The sequence below is a fragment of the Hyalella azteca genome, unplaced genomic scaffold, assembly GCF_000764305.2.
Source record: "Hyalella azteca isolate HAZT.00-mixed unplaced genomic scaffold, Hazt_2.0.2 contig10393, whole genome shotgun sequence".
NCBI lineage: Eukaryota > Metazoa > Arthropoda > Malacostraca > Amphipoda > Hyalellidae > Hyalella > Hyalella azteca.
The window spans coordinates 16,084-37,030 of record NW_025940435.1 but is presented as its reverse complement, the minus strand read 5'-3'; the positions used below and the strand labels follow the sequence as shown (position 1 = coordinate 37,030).

General features: G+C 36.8%; 1 protein-coding gene across 1 annotated transcript; it reads left to right on the top strand.

Annotated features, from left to right (window-relative positions):
• The first annotated feature begins 4,233 nt into the window (after nucleotides 1-4,233).
• LOC125178514 lies at nucleotides 4,234-7,185 on the top strand. The gene is made up of 3 exons (XM_047882415.1): nucleotides 4,234-4,813; nucleotides 6,720-6,930; nucleotides 7,016-7,185. The coding sequence occupies exons 1-3, from the start codon at nucleotides 4,346-4,348 to the stop codon at nucleotides 7,183-7,185; spliced, it is 849 nt and encodes a 282-aa protein (XP_047738371.1). The 5' UTR covers nucleotides 4,234-4,345.
• Nucleotides 7,186-20,947: the final 13,762 nt, after the last annotated feature.

The window sequence follows — 20,947 nt, the reverse complement described above, 5'->3', positions numbered from 1 at the left end:
GGTCTTGTTTAGGTTTTATGTCTGTCTTTGAATTTTGACTTTTAAAGTGATTTTATTCATTTTTAGTTTAGTCGAACTGATGATGGAGCTGGACTCCGAAACGTTTTCAATATCGATATGGTGAATTTTCTTGGCGTTTTCTTTGCTTTTAAATTCCTTGTGAACTTGCGATATAAGCAGACTAATGATATAAGGATTATTTGATAAATGCGAGTTTGAACAGGTCTATTTTTAATTGGCCGGCTCTAGGTTAAGAACTGTAATTAAAGCTGAGGAGGCAATTTGGGCAATTGGTTCTTAAATTACTAGGATTATCTTGCCAAAGTAACGTCTGGATCGTCTGCCAGTCTGTCACGTTTTTTATGTGTTTTAAGGACCTTTAAAAACGTCACGTTTTTATGTGTTTTAAGGGCCTTTAAGGGCCTATCTTAGTGGGAAGATGGAAAAGGACTGAAGGAAAAAAAGGACTGGAACATAAAATTGAATTTGATTTTGAAAGCGGCCAATCTTTCATCTAAAACTTTTCTTTGAAGGGGTCACGATACAGCGATAAGGCAAGGGCTTTACTATAATTTAGGGAATTTTTTCGAATGGACATAAATAAAGAAAGTAATCAAATCATTATTATAATTATTATTTTTATTATTAATATTTTATTATTATTATTATAATCAATTTTATTATTCATTATCATAACTATTATTTATTTGTATTGTAATTATTATTATTATTATTTACATTCGTATTTTTTTCATTTATTATTGCACGATTTCTCTATCCATTCCTGAAAATAGTTATTGCTTCATTATATGCGATTCAGTTTTATTCAATTATATATTGATACGTATACGCAAATATAAAATAATAAGCTTCAGAATAATATAATAAAATAATATAAATAGTAATAGTAAATATTAATAGTAATAGTAATAGTGTCGAGTGATTGTCGTGGTGACAAAACTTATAAGATTAGCTTAAAAATTTTATAAGACTGCACCACATCCGACCTGCATTTTATACACATACGAATATTAAATACGTATCAATATATGTGAGCAAGAATGTGACAGAGAATATGAGGGAGAATTTGAGTGGAAACGTGAGAGCAAGTTTTGGTTCAAATATAAGGGAGAATAAGTGTGGAAGAAAGTGGGGAATAATATAAAAAGGAATATGAGGAACGAATATGAAGGAGAATGTGATCTTTAGAATGTTTTCGCGATGATTTCTCCGAATGGTAAACGATAAACGATTGCAGGATAGAGGAGGGTCACCTAACAGTTAATTTATCAGAAGCTGTGTTTAAATTTACTGATTAATCGCGTAATTAGCATATTACCAGGATCTAATCTAACTACATTAACAGTATATCAGCTGCGATCAGAGATTATGCATTTTATTTAATATTTTGTATATTTAGGAGGTAAGCAATTTATTTATGAATGATATGATGAAGTACAACTGCTCTGATGTACTCAGATGAATTAGATGATGTGGTAACATAAAGCTTGCATGTTCTTTGTAAGATTTAATTAGTACTTATAATTAGCATTGACATGAACAGAAGAAACGTTATAAAAAATGTAAGATCTTTCGGGCCGGTTATAAAGATATGAGGTATGAGAAATGAGGCTCAGGCATGTCAATAGGAGGAATGAGATATGAGATGAGGCATGTCAATATGAGGAATGAGATATGAGGACTGGACATGTCAATATGAGGTATGAGATATGAGATGAGGCATGGGGAATTAGCACTGAAGATGCCATGTCGATTTGAGGACAAGGTATGAGAATGAGAATAAACATATAATTGTTCAGAAATATGATTATCAAAAATAATAAATACGTATTCCTCGGACAATTTTGTACGAAGGGCCATTTATTTTTTGAAATTGCAATATATATAAATGATTTAATTCATAGGAATAAATAATCACACGAGTTGGCAGGTCCACTCATGAGATGTTTTAGTTATTTGTTTTCTTCCCATATTAACACTGTTACATTTTATAATCCTCTTTCGAATTTTTTTCAGATCACTAAAACAAGTTGATAAACTTTAAAACTGGTGAATATAATTTTCTGTATGAAGTTTTTAGCAAGTACATTTATCTTTAAATGTTAATATTTCGAATCAGAGTGAATCTTTTTCATTACTTCTTTCTTAATCAATGCTCAATTATTGAAGCCACGGAAAATTTAATTTGCTGAAGATGCCTTCAGTTACCGCAGCTGTCGCCGCTACCTTGACAGTGGCGCTGCTGTCCTGTACGCGTATAGCAGGTAAGCCGAAGGTCTTCGTCACACGGTCAGTGGTGACTGAATCAATGGGAATTTACGCTTTCCCTTTACCACGTTTTACTGATTTTCACTTTCAGAGCTGTTAAATTGTTAGGTACCAATTAAACCCAGTTTAGGCAAGGGGCTTTATGGACTAGTTTCCAGTGCTCCTATAAGAATAAATAAGAAAGATAGACTGAATCAATGCTGTTGCAAGCACCGCGTTGACATTGGACTTATGCCATGCTAAGTTTTACTTATATCTCGTATGTGTATACATGCAAATTCTTCACACTCCTAAATATTGTTTACAGCAACTTTTGAATGTAGCAAATAACAAGTATTTCACTCTTAGTATTAACGTCGTACTTGAGTTCAAACATTGCGTCTGACTTTTTTTGTAATGACATTTGAAAGATTTTAAATTTTGGGACGAAATTCGAGCATATTGGATAAATTAATCAAGCGGGTTGATTGAGTAGCTTTATTACGTTTTTTATACAAGTAAACACCCAAAATTTTACTTATTTAATTAAAAAATCAAGAATGTTTAGGTTTTTGGGGCTCAATTCAAATACAATAATTTTTCATCGTACACGTATTGAATTCATTAAATGATTTTCTCTATTCAATATTAATTTGACGTCAAAAAGTTATTTCTCGTTTCGTCAAGCCAAGTCAAATTTCTCGTCAAGCCAAGCCAATAATTTAAGATTATTCATTATTTAAGGAAAATTAAGACATTATCTTCAAACAAAGGTTATTAAAGTTTAATTTATTCATCAATGTATCACATTCATCTTTCCACCGTCTGTCCAATGTATATATAATACAGCGTATATAATATTCTCATGAATATGATATACGCTGTAATATGATAACAATAATATAATATTCTCATTAATAATATACAAGCAACATCCCCATGAGGGGGCGGGGAGCATTTCTCACCTACAGCGGCTGTCTATTTTCTATCAAAATGTCTATTTTCAAAATGTCTGAGTTGAATTTTTATCGACCGGTTTTCCGTATATGTGACCGGTCATAATTGCATATGCTAGTCTCATAATAATCATATTCGCGTGCCAATTAATAGAATACTTTTAATTGACGGATTGACTGAGCATTGATTTTTTCGCTGTGGCAGTGGCAGAAAAGCTAGAAATTATTGTTTATAATATTGGGCATCCAATGCAAGCTAACCTAACGCACTGTTTCATCGTGTCAGCCTACTTAATTTGGAATTAAATTATTGAATTTAAAACTTAAAAAATTAAATGATTTATAATAAAAGTTGAAATGAATTATTTGATGTTAAATTAAATCATTATTATTAATTATTTTTATTATTAAACTTTGAGAAGATACGATTACGATCTTATTTGTCATCTATAATGCTGATGCAATATCTACAAGGCTTGAATCTTACTTTAATTATTCTACATATAAATTTCATAATATTCAGCCAATATTTTTCATAGCAAAAGAAGGTTTACGGTAAATCTACAACTCTCCTTGGCAATGACGTTGAAACAACGTTGATTTAGCTATGATTCTGCTAGAAAAACGTTACAGCAACGTTATTTCAACTTGGAAGCCTTTTCGAAATTTTTAATCACTAATGTTGAAAAAATTACTATCCTCATTTATTTTGAACGTTACAGCAACGTTATTTCAACTTGGAATCAATTTCGAAATTTTTAATCACTAATGTTGAAAAAAATACTATCCTCATTATTCATGAAGAATTTACTGACCTCTACAATAGATTATCATAAATTTCGCGTAAACTTCTTGCACTCTTCCATGCCACAGCGGCGTCCGCGGGGCAGCCTGCGGGGCAGCACCACATCCGACCTGCATTAGAGTCGTCGAGCAAGGAAACGGCTATTGTCACTAACTCCTTCATAAAATCTAACAAAAATATGATTTCAACGGGAGACACTAAAGCTGTTCAAGCAAAAACTTTAGTAAAATTGGCTCCGGTATCCTCAATAAGTGACAGGATTGACTCCAATGGAACGGAAGTCAATCTTCAAGACCGACGTCGACCAGCCGTGGCAATGTCTGACGACGGAAAATTTCAGGGCTCAGCGCAAGTTTCCTTCCTGCCTCAGGGCTTGAGATCTCAGCCTATCTCTCGACTTCATTCCAAGCTTTTAAAGCCCTACATCAAATATCCAAGTCCATTTCCTGAAGACAATTCTTTCCAGGCCTACTCAGGATCTTCTGGACAATCTGAGGAGCGATTGCACGCTCTGCTAAACAACTCATATCCTTACCCTGTATCTTCGAGCACTTTCGACCGTTATCCTTATCCATATCAGCGAGATCCCTTGAGAGCTTCGGAGGATATGAGTGCTGGAGATTTAGGTGCCAGGGAGTTCCCAGGACTCCTTGGAGCGCCTCCTATCCAGTACTCCAGTCTGAGTGGCCCCAGCTTCGTAGCGGACTCCAAGGAAAACTTTTACGCCGTGGCGGGCACTACAGCCATACTCACCTGCACCATACGCAACCTCCACAACCATACTGTGAGTGAACCGCAGCATGAATTATGCACGAATTATACCTCAGCATGAATTATACCTCGGCATGAATTAGACCTTAACATGAATTATACAGCAGCATGAATTATACCGCAGCATGAATTATACCGCAGCATGAATTATACCTCAGCATGAATTATACCGCTGCATGAATTATACTACAGCATGAATTATACCGCTGCATGAATTGCACCTCAGCACGAATTATCTGATATATTATTACTTAATATTTACACTACGGTCTTAAGTGCTGATGTCAAAACCTATTTTTTTTTCGATGAGAATAGCGTTTCCTCAGAATTTGCACAATAATCAACCCAACTTTCATTATTCATTGCACAATTTTCTCACATAATTCATGACAATTTAGAGCTTTGAGATGACAAGAAGATTATAACAAATGTATTATTTACAATTATTAAATCTGCACGACATTGAGCTTTAGTCGCGCAGCGCTGCGAGCTTCACGGCGCTGAGATGTGCACGGTAGTGAGGATCTGAAGGGATTTGCGAGAGACTGAAAATTGCGTCTCTTTATTTTACGGAATAAAATGCCGTGCAAAATGGCACACGAAACGAGTGAGATAGCGGGTGAAACGAGACATACTCGTATACATTTCCTAACAAGATTCTTTGTATGATGGTTGTCTTCGCGTATGATGAAAAGTTATGAGAATATAAATAGGGGAATTTGTGTAAAATTGAAATTTGTTGAAACTCGCACGCTAATAATCATGGCTCACAGGTTTTTGCCTCTTTAAATTAATTAAGCAAATAAAGATAGTATAGTTTTGTTCACGAGTATGGATTAAAATTAATTTGTGTGTGGGATAATGCTAAGGGGTAAGTTGTCATTTAAACCATTCAATTTTTTATTCACATTATAATAAATAATTATCTTCCCAGCTACAGCTTTTGACATTTTTTCATTTTTTCTTGTATGTCATTTTATTACACACACTGCACTGCACATCTCTGCCATCCTTATCTCTGTCTCGCCTCTCAGTGATACCTAAACACTCTTCTACGAAACTAATCCCTTCTCTTTCTAATAAAATATTGTTCGAAACGAACAATATATCTTCATAATCTCAATCGTGATGGATATCATTGCCTTCTCTAATTACTTTTATATATTTATCTTTATATATTTATCTCTATGTGTTTATCTTTTGAAATATTTATTTATATACATATATATATTTTTTATCGACATTTTATCTTTACTATTATCTAATCTACCTAGGTGAGATCGTACCTTGTCTATCTAAATTTTGATGATATAATATCTCATTTCATCTATACTCTCAAGGGCATCTACAACCTCTTGAACACAATGACATTAAATGTATATATAAATATCCCATTATATGTCATTATATTTTCTCCTCACCAGGTATCATGGTCACTTCTCCATCCTATTTTCTATATCACGAGGACACCTTTACATCACTTCCACCTTTCGTTCCTTCAGCATTATCTATACCCTTCTTCCCCAACGGCGTCCATGCACTACCTCTTCAACAAAAGACATTAACCATTTTCTCCTTATCCCTCCATCAGGTATCATGGTCACTTCTCTATCCTATTTTTTATATCACGAGGACATCTTTACATCACTTCCACCTTTCGTTCCCTTCAACATTATAATCTATACCCTTCTTCCCAAACGGCGTCCACTACCTCGCTTCAACAAAATGACATTAACCACCCTTTTCTCTTCATCCCACCGTCAGGTATCATGGGTATCATATTTTTATATCATTGGGCAGCTCTCAATTACGTCTACCTTTCATTTCTCGTCAGCATTATCTTTAACCTTCTTCCCCAACGACATCCACTACCTCTTCAACACATGACATTAACCATTTTCTCCTTGTCCCACCGTCAGGTATCATGGGTCCGCGGCAGGGACATCAGGCTCCTGACTACAGGTCTCATCACCTACACGTCGGACAAGCGCTTTGTCCCGTCCAATCCTGCGAGGGGGCAGGACTGGCTCCTCAAGATCCACTACTCCAGGAAGCAGGATGAAGGGTCCTACCTCTGCCAGGTGTCCTTGTCACCACCCATCACGAAGACGATGCAGCTGCATGTTAATGGTGAGAGGGGCATGTTAATGGTGAGAGGGGCATGTTAATGGTGAGAGGGGCATGTTAATGGTGAGAGGGGCATGTTAATGGTGAGAGGGGCATGTTAATGNTTACATCGCCGTCGTGACGCTGACGAGGAAAGACGTCACGCCCTTGCACTCCGGCACCTACACGTGCACTTCCACGTGCACTCCACCAGTAAACGTCACCGTTCACGTGCTCAGAGGTACGAGATACGAGACTTGGGGTAGTTGTAGTTCTTAAAAATTATTATATATAATATTTATTGAAATTTTGACTATTTTATCATGGAAAGAAAAGGGAATTTCTGTACTAAAATACTGCTGTGGTTGGTGGTGCATCAAGCGACTGACCGGTCCAAAGCACTTGCATGTCTTGAAAAATGAAAATCATGTTTCGATTCAGAAGTAAATTCATAGGTTATGTCACATAATTATCCTCACTTCAAATCCCTCTTTACAAGACTTCTCTTTGACTTCACTTCTTGTTGTTTATTTATCTGTTTGCTACAAATCTTATAATCAATGTTTAACACACTTCTTACCTTTCCCATCGATCTGAATTTTTGCACACTTGCGTAAAGTCAGAGACAATGTATGAATCAATTGACAGAATAAATAATTTTGACATTTTAATTTTTTTTTCACATATAAGAAAATTGAAAATTATTTTTTTAATATTTGGAAATAAAATTAGAAACTCATTGTACATGTGCAACATCGGTGATACTGGATTCTTTAAAAGTGTCATGTTTAAAAATTAATTTCTAAAAGCATATTATTTGTTACAAGCTATGTCTGATTTTTTAGAGTCATAAATTTATAAATGTTGCAGCATTTGAAGCTTTAGTTGGTATAAAAATTTAAAATTTTTAGTAATAACGAACAATATTTGTTACAATTTGAATAAGAAATCAAAGTTTACAAGTATGTTGTCTTGAGTCAATGGCCTATTATTTGTACCTTAATATATTTCAAGCTGAGACTAAAAAAACTTGTTTCTATTGAGCCATGGTTTCCTGCAAAAAATATTATCTAATTTTTTTTAAAAGCACTTCTCTTTAACTTCACTACTTGTTGTTTGTTTGTCTGCTACAAATCTTGTAATCAATAATTAACACTTTTCTACTTGTTCAAGCGATCTGAAATTTTGCACACTTGCGTAAAGTCAGAGACAATGCTTGAATCAATTGATAGAATAAATAATTTTAAAAATAAGAATAGTTTTTTATATAATAATAAAACTAAAAAATATATTTTTTTAATATTTAGAAATACATAAGAAATTCTTTGTACATGTGTAACATCGGAGAAACTTGCCTCTTTAGAAGTGTTGTCTCTGAAAAATAATTTTTAACACATATTATTACGTCTACTTATAATATGTTTCACACTTGTTTTTAAAAAGTTTCAAATGCAATGCTTTTTGCGATGCTCTAGACTGTAGTTTGCTATATATTCATGCAATTAAACTGAGTAATTTATAATTACCTACTTTATTTCAAATTTGATTGCATTATTTCTATTATTGAATTATTATTACAAGTATGCTGACTTGATTCTATCAAAAAATTCTTTCATATACTAAATCACATTCACTGGTCTCCCCTAGACTTAGAGAAATACCATCCTCGATCCTTCCATTTGTTCGTATCAAGAGCGGCTCCATGTCAACATATCGAGACAATCATTCATGCGCGACGATGAACAATACTACGCTTATTTTGCACTTGGCCATCTGCTTGCGTGGCGAACACTCGATCGACTATTCCGGCGATGTGACATGTACGCTTATTTTGCACTTGGCCATTTGCTTGCGTGGCGAACACTCGATCGACTCTTCCGGTGCGAGCGCGTCGAGGCGGCAGAGAAAAAGCGAGCGTTCTTTTCTCGCAATAAATTCGCATCTCACGAACGTCTGCCACCTGATATATGCAGTGACGATCCTCCCAAACGCATGAAGAAAATTGGCAGCGATGGCGTAAATTGTCCAAACGAAGATGTGAAGGCTTTGATTGATATCTTGTGTTGTGCTTGCAATATAATTACTGGTGAAAATATTCTAAAGTTCATCAAAATTCGGTACGGAACGAGAACAAATTAGAATTTTGCTCCTTATTTCGAGTTTGATTTTATCACGAGAAGAGAAGTGAAGTGCCGCTAGGACGGATTCCTGGTGTCGAACTTTTGCATCTTTTCCAGTCAACTTTAAAAGTTAGAAAATTGCCCTAAAGTTTCATAGATTTATGAGTGATACAATGCAATAGACATTTGTACATGTAAATACTTTTAGTGGATAAATTTGTGTAGCTATAATTTCCACTTATTCGTGTGAAACTTGGCTTCCCTCTTTCCATGTCAGTTTTTCATAATTTTTTTAGAATTTTATCCATTACAATCCAGCAACATTTCAAAGCAAGAACTTAATATTTGCAGTCGACGAATTCACACCTAAAGCCGGCTCAGAAATTTATCAAAGTTTTGGAAACTTTTTGTCTTATCAATATCCGTAAGTCAGAAATGTTCAGCCTATTTAAGAAATATTTTATGCATTCATAGTTTTTACCAACACAGGCGGGTTGTGTGTTGCAAAAAGCCAGGAAACAGTTCATCTTTTTTGCAATAAGCATGTTCAAATAATTAAAATATTATTTTAATTAAAATTTAATAATATTTTTGAGCATCGAAAAGAATGGAAAAGAATTTCATACGAAAATAAAATTTAGTATTATTATATTTTTATTTTAACTTCTAATATAGAAAGTGATTTGTTTGGCCTAATTTTGCAAGTTCATCCGATGCCTTGAATGCGATTAGTTTCGTTTTCAAAATAATTTCAAATTTCATCCTTTCAAGTGTTGTTCTTACATTCATTCACGTGGAAATGAGTGGATACTGTCCAATGCAATTATTAACAATATAATAGGCATCTTCGATATTGATGACGTTCGCATGGGAATTTTCTGAGAACGTTATAATATCTAATAAAGTTCAGCTTGTTGAAACAAATGTTGGAATTGCAATACAATTGCAATAATTTAATAAATGACAATGAAAAATACACACATTTTGGAATTCTCCGTGGCCCGGTATTTGTGCAAAGAAATATTTTTGATCGGCTTGTTTAAATCTAATTTTTATTCCTAAAAATACACCAGATATTTATCATGCGATAATTTCGTTGTCGCATGTTGAGACATGTTCAAACGTGTATTCTATTAAGTGCATTCAGAACGTGTATCTTTCAATAATGTTCACTACTTGTGTCTGTAAATTGTATTCATCAAGTGTATTTGTACATTGAATTCATCACGTGTATTTGAACATTGAATTCACAACGTTTATCTGTATATTGAATTCATCACGTGTATTTGGACATTGAATTCACAACCTTTATCTGTATATTTACAGTGTCTCCTTCAGCGTTTCCTGACATTAACAAATATACTCTCATTGTCAGTCTCTGTATTTCTAATCCTTGCGAATTAATTTTTAATTGAACCATCGGATTTACTGACTGATTGAAAACCATCAGTAACACAACAGCTGGTGAATAAATAACGTGGTTAATGAAGTAACTATTTGGATTTGGGATCGCAAGACATGCATGTAAAATGATCAATGATCTGCAAGGTATTTAATCACACGTGTTTGGTTGTCCCGAGGTTAGCAAACACTGTTTAAAGCAATTCATAAGTAGTAAGTCAAAGTCAATTATTGATAGTGAGCATATATAAACTATTAGTAATGATTTGAAATTGTATGCAAATCTTCTGAAAATTCGAGTCACCAGTAGAGCACCAAAGTTATCTCTAAAATATTCAATATTTTTTTCGTAATTAGCTCGGAATCTAATGACTCTGTGGTCTCATATTAGGACGAAAAAGATATATAAATGTATAGATATAAATACATTGAGACTTATGCTAACTCACCCATGTCTGCCTCGAAGCATTTGTTTATTTTTTGATTACTAATAAAATTTATTCGAGTATTTAAGGTCCAGACAGACATCTGCCACCACCCGACATTTACACGTGAGCCTCCGCCATCACCCGACATTTACACGTGAGCCTCCGCCACCATCCGACATTTACACGTGAACCTCCGCCACCACCCGACATTTACACGTGAGCCTCCGTCACCACCCGACATTTACACGTGAACCTCCGCCTATTCTTGAGAAAATAAACTAACAAGATCCCCTGTGCATCCCAGAAAATCTTTCCTCTTGATTGCTCGTATTTTTCTTTGGCGGGCCCACTTCCTCCCACGAACACCCACTGCTCCGATCGAGTTTTCTCCTCGGGATCGTACTGGTAGAACCATGTTTCATCTCCGGTCACAATACGAGTAAGAACAAGTTCAGGGTTCTCAACCAACTTTTTCAAAATTTCCATAGAAAGTTTTACCCTTGATTGCTGCTGATCTTGGTGCAACAGCCTGGGAACATATTGAGCAGGGGTTACTCAGTTTCAAACTGCCCACCAGAATTACGTTTTCGGAACCCATGGAGATGTTGAGTGTCTCTGGTACTGATTGGGTAGGTATTCGCTTTTATTTTTCAATGAGATCACGAGCAGCAGCAATGATTTCCCCAAAAAATGATGTATGTGGCCTAGCTCTGCAGGGGTCATCTTTGGTCTCATATCTTTCGCTTCTGAGTCGACTAATCCTTTTGTGGGTTACCGATTTATTTAAGATTCTCACCATAAACTTGTTCCAGGGAGTCAATGATTTGGCTGTTCTTCCGCCCAAGCACAACGAATTTGATGTTTGACCTGGCCTCGATTTCGGCAGATGCCATGTTGCATGAACGGTTGTTGCTTTTACAACGGCGCCCCGCGTTGTGCCGTTAATTTAAGAGTTCATGTGAGAACAAAAGAGAGTTTCTCTGAGAACCCTCAGAAAAATTTACCTGTCCTTTCCTTATTTCGGGCACCAATCCGAACGTATGAAAATTGATATCCAAAGGCTTCTCTCGGAATATTTCATCGGTATAGAGTTCAATATTATTTTGGTAAATAAATTTACAATAGGTTCTTTTTTCAATTACAAAGATAGACTTCATTTAGCATCTAGGTCTTCTCTGGTATATTCTTTCAGTTGTGCACAATGTGCATCTAGCTACGTCGGTATGACCGCACGAGCACTTTTCACCAGAGTTGCCGAACATGCTGGAAGAAGTTTCCGTACTGGGCGTCCACTTGCTCAGCCGCCTCATTCATCAGTCAGACTTCATACAGAACAGTGCTCACTTGCTCCTCCCGTGTCCATCAATCAATTTAAAATTCTTTGTAACGCTAGCAGCCAAACCGATCTACGAATTTTAGAGTCTCTTTACATCCATAAACTTAAATCTAAATTGAATAACCAATCCAGCTCTTTTCCTCTTTCGATTCTAGGTCAATAGTTGTGTTGTTTTTTTTTCTCCTTTCTTTCCTTATCATTTTCCAAATTTATTCACTAAAATTGATTTCCATGTATTTCCAGATGTATTTTACTAGCTGATGATGGGCATAGCCCGAAACGTTTTGTTTTGTTTATCTAGGACTTCTATTCAGTAAAATGTTTTATGCAACTTTTTTAGTTTTAGCCTTTATTCTTAAAATTAGAAGAACTACTTAAGTTATAGAACTTTTATATATGATCGTTTGAGTGTATTGGCATCATTTTCTTTTATAGAAATTTCAGTTATGACAATTTTACATTAACTTTTCGAAACACCCTCGTATCTATATTTGGAAGAATTTTGAAACCTAAATGCGGATACATCATGCGATGGAGTTTCAACGCAATAAGTCAAAATAATAAGAGAAGATAACCTCGCATTTTCGATTTCAGGTACGTGTTACTTTTATTGTTCAAAATTCAATTATATATATCGATGAATATTTTACAATTATTTCAAGAATCTCATTACCATCTATCATATGGTAATGAGAGGTGTACCGCGAGAAATGATTGAGCGAATTAAAAATTGAGGGATTTAATATTCGTTGAGATTAATACAACGCATGGCAAGTATTCTTCGGCAAGGTCTACAATAACTCGATTCTAATGCAATGGATCCCATCTATACGAAAATTATTTTCTCTATAGACGAATCCTGGTTTAGAATGCTAACAGACTTAGAATACTACTTTTAACTTCTGTTTTTTTTCTTATGACTCCAAACTTTATTAATTTTCTGACTGTATTTGTGTTCTAGATTTATCGAGCTGACGATGGAGCTGGTCTCCGAAACGTTTTCAATAGAGAAATGCTGAATTTTTGTGGAGTTTTCTTCGCTTTTAGATTTCTAGTGAATCTGCGATTCAAGCAATTTAGTGACATTATTACCAGTTTTCTCGTGTTTTTGCGAACATCTTTTGTTTCTGTGCGAATTACGACCATTTTTGGCTTCTTGCTACTCGTTCTCTTTCTCCACTTTAATCGCTATGCCGCCAATCATTTATTCATTTAATTTTTAAAAAGTTCTTTGCCTTGTTTCTTCATGTGATTATTCTCAAACAAGCACTGTCCTAATTAAAATAATTTTTTGGGCTGATGAACCTGGGCTTGGAACTTCTTTCTTTTGTATGAAATCTCACTACTGAAATTTGTAATTCCAATTATAATTTAGTTTTGATTCGAATTTTTTTAATAAATTTGCCAAATAGGTACGCTTTTTTCTGGCTGTCTTGCGTTAATTTTGATGAATTTGGTGCTACTCATGAACGACATTAATTCAACAAATTTTTTCAGCAATATTGTCACGGTAAGAAATATTAAGTGATAATTTCACTATTGCTTACAACCTATATTATTGTAATTATTTTACGTGAAATTGACGCCACTGTTGTGCAAGAGGCTTCCAATAGTGGATTGACAGATCAATTTAAATCCTAAATTAGATTGAATTGCATTGCGGACCGCCTGGCGCGCCGCGGCGTACCGCGCCAAACGATTGAGCGAATTTAAAATTCTCGCCTGCGCTCGAAATTGAAGGACACGATTCTCGCCTGCAGCGCCCGATAAGAAAGGCTGCTCTCTGTTTTAATTTTCTTTCCCGCGGCATTAGACTTTGAGGTCACCAAAGTCGCGGCGCCGATGAGAGTGGCGCTTGTTGTGTAACATGAAGGAATGCGGGGTCAGCGCAGTCAATGATGCTCTATATTTATTTTACACCTGTATATAAGTACTTATATTATCAGTCTGCTTATATTGCAAGTTCACAAGAAATTTTAAAGCATAGAAAACATCAAACAAATTCACCATATCGATATCGACATGGTGAATTTGCTTGGTTTTTTCTTTGCTTTTAAATTCCTTGTGTCACCTGTAAATATTTCATTTTCAAAACGAGGTAAATTATTCAAATACTTGAGGTTTAGAATAAGCAAAGGCTGCTAGAAAGCCGCTCATTGCCTGCTTAATGATATTTAAGAGCTTTAAACGCTAAAGTTGCAGCCCTCTGAAATTCCATTACTTTGGATAATTTTTTCATGTATCAGTCTGATTTCACTATAATAATTCTTGTGTTCGCGCAATCCAGAAGACATTGATGAACCTCAGGCCGCAGTGCTGCTATCCACCTGTTGGCATGTAACCAGGCTATCATGCGTGCAACCAAGCTTACTATGCCACTACATTTTCAGCTCAGAATACCGCATTACGTCAGACCGACGCCAGTCTCCTGACACGCGGCAGAACCAGTTTTCAGTCACACATGTCACTTATATGGCCAGCTTTTCACGGGTAGTGTCAGGTCACAGGAGTCCCAGTGACACTCGAGCTAATTTCAGGAATGCCTTTCGCATTCTCGCCAGCTTGAGGCCAGCAACAACGATGGCAGTCGGTTTCTGGCCGGCATTAACATGAGACTTGCTGGCTCTGCGTCCCGAAGAGACTTACTGGCTCTGCGTCCCGAAGAGACTTGCTGGCTCTGCGTCCTGAAGAGACTTGCTGGTTCTGCGTCCCGAAGAGACTTGCTGACTCTGCGTCCCGAAGAGACTTGCTGACTCTGCGTCCCGAAGAGACTTGCTGACTCTGCGTCCCGAAGAGACTTGCTGGCTCCGCTTCCCGAAGAGACTTGCTGGTTCTGCATCCCGAAGAGACTTGCTGGCTCCACGTCCCGATAAGACTTGCTGGGCCCACGTCCCGAAGTGATTTGATGGCGCTGCGTCCCGAAGAGGCTTACTGGCTTCGCGTCCCGAGGAGACTTGCTGGCTCCACGTCCCGATGAGACTTGCTGGCTCCACGTCCCGATGAGACTTGCTGGCTCCACGTCCCAAAGAGACTTGCTGGCTCTGCGTCCCGAAGAGATTTGCTGGCTCTGCGTCCCGAAGAGACTTGCTGGCTCTGCGTCCCGAAGAGACGTGCTGGCTCCACGNTGTATAAGAGACAGGACTTGCTGGATCCGTGTCCCTAAGAGACTTGCTGGCTCTACGTCCCGAAGAGACTTGCTGGATCCACGTCCCAAAGAGACTTGCTGGCTCCGTGTCCCTAAGAGACTTGGCGCTGCGTCCCAATGAAATTTCTTGGCTTTGCGTGCCGAAGAGACTTGGCAGCACCGCGTCTCGAAGGAACTGCAGGGCTGGCATGCGTCCCGAAGAGAATGGTTTGCTCCGCGTCCCGAAGAGGTTGGGACCACAGAAACAGCAAATTTGTATGCCAGCTCAATACTTGTCTGAATAGCACGCGGCCTACATTAAGTTTACACACTTTAAATAAATCAACCTGAAATTACGAGTATTTCCCAAGAAATAGCCTTTTTACAAAATCTGTAAATTTTCTAAGCTCATATTGAAACGAATTTTAGCACATCATTTAGAGAGACGTCAAAAGTAGAGAACCGAATTTCCCTCTTTCGACTTATTCCCTGACACGTGTTTCGAAATGTTGCACGCAACAAATTACATACGACTGAATTTGTTTCATATTTCTATATGCTGTCATTTCATTTTTTTTTTGCTAGAACATTTCCCTTCGAATTTTTGGTTGGTCTTGTCGCTTTCAATGGAGCAGAGGCGAGTCCCAATCTTGTGTACCAAATCTGCAGCCTCGCGTGGGATTTTTTTCAGCTTTTGCACTAGAGAACGAGTTGCCTTTCTAACAAATTCCCTTCAAAGATCAACAGTGCATGTGCTGTACGGTATATTAAAATTTGGTGAAATTAATAATTTATAATGAACTGTATTATGAATTCAAAAATCGCGCTGTGAAATTCACAATTATATTATGAATTGTACTGGCAATTTAACGATAACGTTCTAAATTGTCATGGTCAATTTACTTCGACAATAAGCACGAGAATTCTGCAGTGTAACTTTCATAATTGATGTTACATAAGCTTCATAAAATCATAATTATGATTTCGCCTTTAATTGAGTTATTGGGACCAGATTATTTCACCGGCAAGCGCGTTCGTCAGGTTTGCGCGGTATTACAGTCAGCAAACAGACACTGAGTTAACAATATTTAATCGTTGCTACCTGCAAGTTATAATAAATGTAATACGTATTTTTATTTCAAACTGCATGAGAAATTCTTCAAGTTGAGCACTGCAACGCAGGTGATGAAAAAGCCATTAATTCATTAATCTAATAAATTTATTTGCTTAAATTTGCAATTCATACTTTGATATTTCCAAGTTTTTGATTATGTGTAGCATTATCTCGCCACGGCTTTCGAATTTCTCCAAAAAAAGTAAGAACAGGATATTCGGAGCGCAAATAAATAGCGTCTTATCGTAACTCATAATCACGTTTCCAAAATTGAGGTTTTTTAAGCAGCTTCCCGCAATTATATCACTAATTATTTACATGGTAAAGCTTTTAGGTTTCCGTAAAAACTCCAAAGCTGCATAATTAAATCTTGGGTTTCTTTTAAATGCGCAAGCGGGTTTCGTTTGATGCGGGCGGCCGTGGGTCTGCAAGATTATTTATTTAAAATTTATGTGAGTAAAATTATTTAAAAATGTCCGTAGAGTAAATAATTAATAAGGGCCTCTTGCTGTGCCGCTTTCATGCAGGGTCTGTAATTGTTTACATGGCGGCGATAATACTATGATTTATTTTGCCTGTTGCGTTGGAAAAATTGTTGCCGATTACTACTGCTTGAATTAAAAAACAATTTGGGAAAAGAAATAAAATAATTAGTCGATATTATAGGACTTACCGGTAGAGTTTGTTAAAACGTTCGTCTTGTTAATGCATATTTTTTTCTCAATCACTGGACGAATGCGTTTAAATTTAGATTTTTAACGAATTTCCCGTGTATGTGCGAGGCCAGCAATCCAATCAATGCTGCAATCGAAAATATAATATTTGTTTGATTCATGTGCAACTGCTGTAACTACTGATTAAAAGCTTTTTGATATGCATAGCATTGACAACAATTAATGCATCTCAACAAAATCGAAGGTTTCACTCGATTTTGGTGCACTGCTTGACGAATGTTCGAAATCAAATGGTGAGACAGCAACTGAGATCGACAGAGAATGTAAATTCTAGCCGCTCTTAAACATTCTAACGTCGCCACATTATGACTCGATCAAGTCATGGCGAGTTTACTGCTATAACAGCAAATATTTGAACTCTGTATAAAGATGCATTTATGGCACAAGTCTCGCCCGAAAATAATTTTTACATCTAATTTTCAAGATTTATTTGAGCTCTTTGTACGAATGTTTTTACGTCGCAAATATAGTCGTCCGATTTACGGAAGTTTTGCAGGCATTGATGTTTGTGATGCGTTGTAAATGCTGTTCAATAAATTCCATTATCAAATATTGCGCCTCATATCCACCGCCTACTAATAACTTTCAGAAACCTTCTAACCTGCTAGCAATGAAAACTTGGATTGAAGTCTTTCAGTCGTATTAGAAATAACAGTAGGAGAGAATAACGACTGAATAAGTAGGAGTAGGAGAGAATAACACTAAAATAAACTAAGAGAATTTGATTGGTTCGTGATTGGGTCACAAATATTCACTTCAAATAACTTGCTAGAGAAAAAGCAACATAAAAAATCTAAACCTTGTAAAAAACTAACCTTGACCTTGTGGTCATGGTTTTCTTCGGAAATAAAGGAATTCTCAGGCGTTCGTTACGCTCGGTAATAGCGTTGTAAATTAGTAGAGACGTCTTCGCTGGACCTGCTGTAGCGGGGGAGCGTACAATGTACTTGTTGTTAACGAGCTTCCCTCAATCAGCACTTCGCTATAAAAAAGTTTAATGAAAACAACCTTGCATTGGTTTTTAATCCAAAATTTGTATTTAAAATAGTCACAACGTCCCAAATTTGGGACTGTTGGTGGTTTTCTGTAAGCAGTTCCATCAAGAACTACCATTGCGTAGCTATAACTCGAGTGAGCAGTAACCGCACTCGACTCCATGTCGAGTGCGGTTCTTCCGCCGCTTGTTTTGCGTGTTTTCCGTCTTATTTACGGGCAATCAATGACAACATTTCGGACTTTCCCTCGCCATTTTTCCTTGCCTCGCTACATACCCTCAACATGGCATCAGCAGCTGCTGTGGTGTACAAGAAAGAGTGAGAGGAAAACTGCTTGCGGGCTGTAGCAAAGTCAAGAAAAATAATTTCTAAATGTTGTTTTGGGGGAAGTTATACATTAAAGACAATTTCTCAGTTGAAAAATGTAGTAGATTTCTGTTTGCAGCTAAATGATGTGAGATTGCGAAAGAGATCACATTATCATAGAATTTCATAATTAAGAAATCTGGTGCATTTAGGGATCGAGTCAACGAAGATCTTTGAAGCGTTGTTCCGTAGTCCAGCTCCATCGTCAGTTATAATTATTTGAGACAACAAAAATTGTTTATAATTTTAAATAATGTATAAAAGTGTAAACAAATAGTAAACTAAAATTCACTTTGAAGATATTTAAATCCTAATCGCGAATGAAAACAATAATAAAAATAATAAACAAATGAAAATGAATAAAATTGAGCAGAAAAACCTATCTATTTACAAATACGAGAGGATAGGCCTCCGAAACGTTTTCTTTTATAAAGAAGTGTGAATATTGTGGCCACTTCCTTCGCTTTTAATTTTTCGATAAATTTACCGTTTAATCAAGCGATCTTGATACTTAGAAGCGATCTTCTCACGTCAAGGTTAAAAGATCAAGCGAGAGGTTGTAAGCTCCAGCGAGACGGCAGCACATTATGCACATTAAACATAAGCGCAACTCGATTAAGATTTTTAGGTACATCAACTCATTTCCGTGTCACCTGGACAGTCCTCAATGTTCTCATTATGAGAAGCATTTTCTTTGTTGTAGAACGAGCTCGCCGATTAATGCACACCGACAATCACGGAATGCTTAATTTGTTCTGCTCAACGATTTTCTGTCGTGCTTGAATTGCCAGCCGTCAAGAGGGCTTAGCATTCTTTCAGGTTAGAAAGTAGCTCACCTGATGAAGCCGGTGTGGAACCATACATTTTGATTTCTCTGAACAAATTAGCTCCGGAAAGTGTCAAGGATGCCCAACGTTTGAATTGAATTTGAGCTCAGAGATTAGCGCGTGAGCGTCGTGTAGAGTTTAGTGAAGACCGTAAGGCGAGGTACATGCAATGCCCACGAACAAAACGTGCTACCAGAGGTGGGCAGTAGCGGCCGCTGCTGGTGGCCGCTACATTTTCAGTAGCGGTAGCGGCGCTACATTTAAGCAACTGTGGCGGTAGCGGTAGCGCGTGCTACATTTAGAGCATGTAGCAGTAGCGGTAGCGGCCGCTACATTTCAAAGTAGTGCTGCCCAGCTCTGCGTGCTACATTCATTCCGGGAAAATTTGGACACGACATCCTGCACAAAGAATGATTAATAACTTGAGAAACTTTGCATGCCATGTTGCAAAATGTTATACGAGTTTACCGAACATGAAGTTGAGCCAGAGTTCCTCAAAAATTTGAAACAATACGTTGATAACATATTTTTTTCATTTTCAATGTTTATTGAAGATTCGGAACAAGCTCAGAAATTGCTGAATAGCGAATGGCTCTCACGTGGATCTGAAATCAGCACACCAGCTGCTTTTCAATGGGTAAAGACTAAAAATGGATTTTACTGGGAATTATTACAGACAAAGTTCCAGTCATGTCACAATTTACTTTTTGTCTGATATCTATTTTTTCATTATAATTGCATTAATGCTGCATGTCATGACTGAAATAAACTACAATCCCTGTTGACGTCTGGAGTGGAGTGAACATGCGAACGACTTGCGTGTCCCGCAAAGAATGTTTGGCCTCGCGGATCAGAAGATACCTTATCATCATGAACAATTGCTGCAGATAAGCACCCCGACCAAACAGCGATGTGGCAGGGCAGGTTACGCAAGCAAAGTCCATGAGATATGAACGGCTTAAAGAAAATTGTAGCGGAATTGTGGGGGCAGTTGTTGGTGTCGGCAGAATCGCTGGTTTGTTTAACAAACTTTGCTTATACATTTTCTTGGACATAAGGCCGAGCTTAAATCGAAGCTTGATGGCAAAAGATGTTCTTTGTAATTCAGGCATTTAGGTTAGAGCTGAAATTTTGTGGAAATTCTAATTGTCTTACATTTTATTTAAAATATTCATACTCGCATGTGCCTGAATTTCAATTTTTATCCAATCCTATATTGAGTAAATATTTGCGAAGAGATAAATTCGAAACTCGCATCCATGTTTGCCGAAGGAAAATCACTCGTAATTTTGGGGTTTCAAACTTCAAAGCTGCGACGGAATTTACTTTGCCTGAAATTAATATAGCAAAGATCGCCTGCTCTTCGACATGGAAAACTTTGACTGGGCTGTCGAAGAATCGAATGGCTTTCCTTTTGCGTGATGTTCTCTGCGCTTGTTAATACAAAGAAAACTTTGAATATTGGCTTTGGGATCTCGGCATGTGACGATACCTTGAGCCTTGTTCTCTCCATCGAATATTGGAGAAACGTCAAACTCCTGGACAACCTAAAGCCCATTCCATGTTCACTATCAACGATGATTAATGGACGGCTGA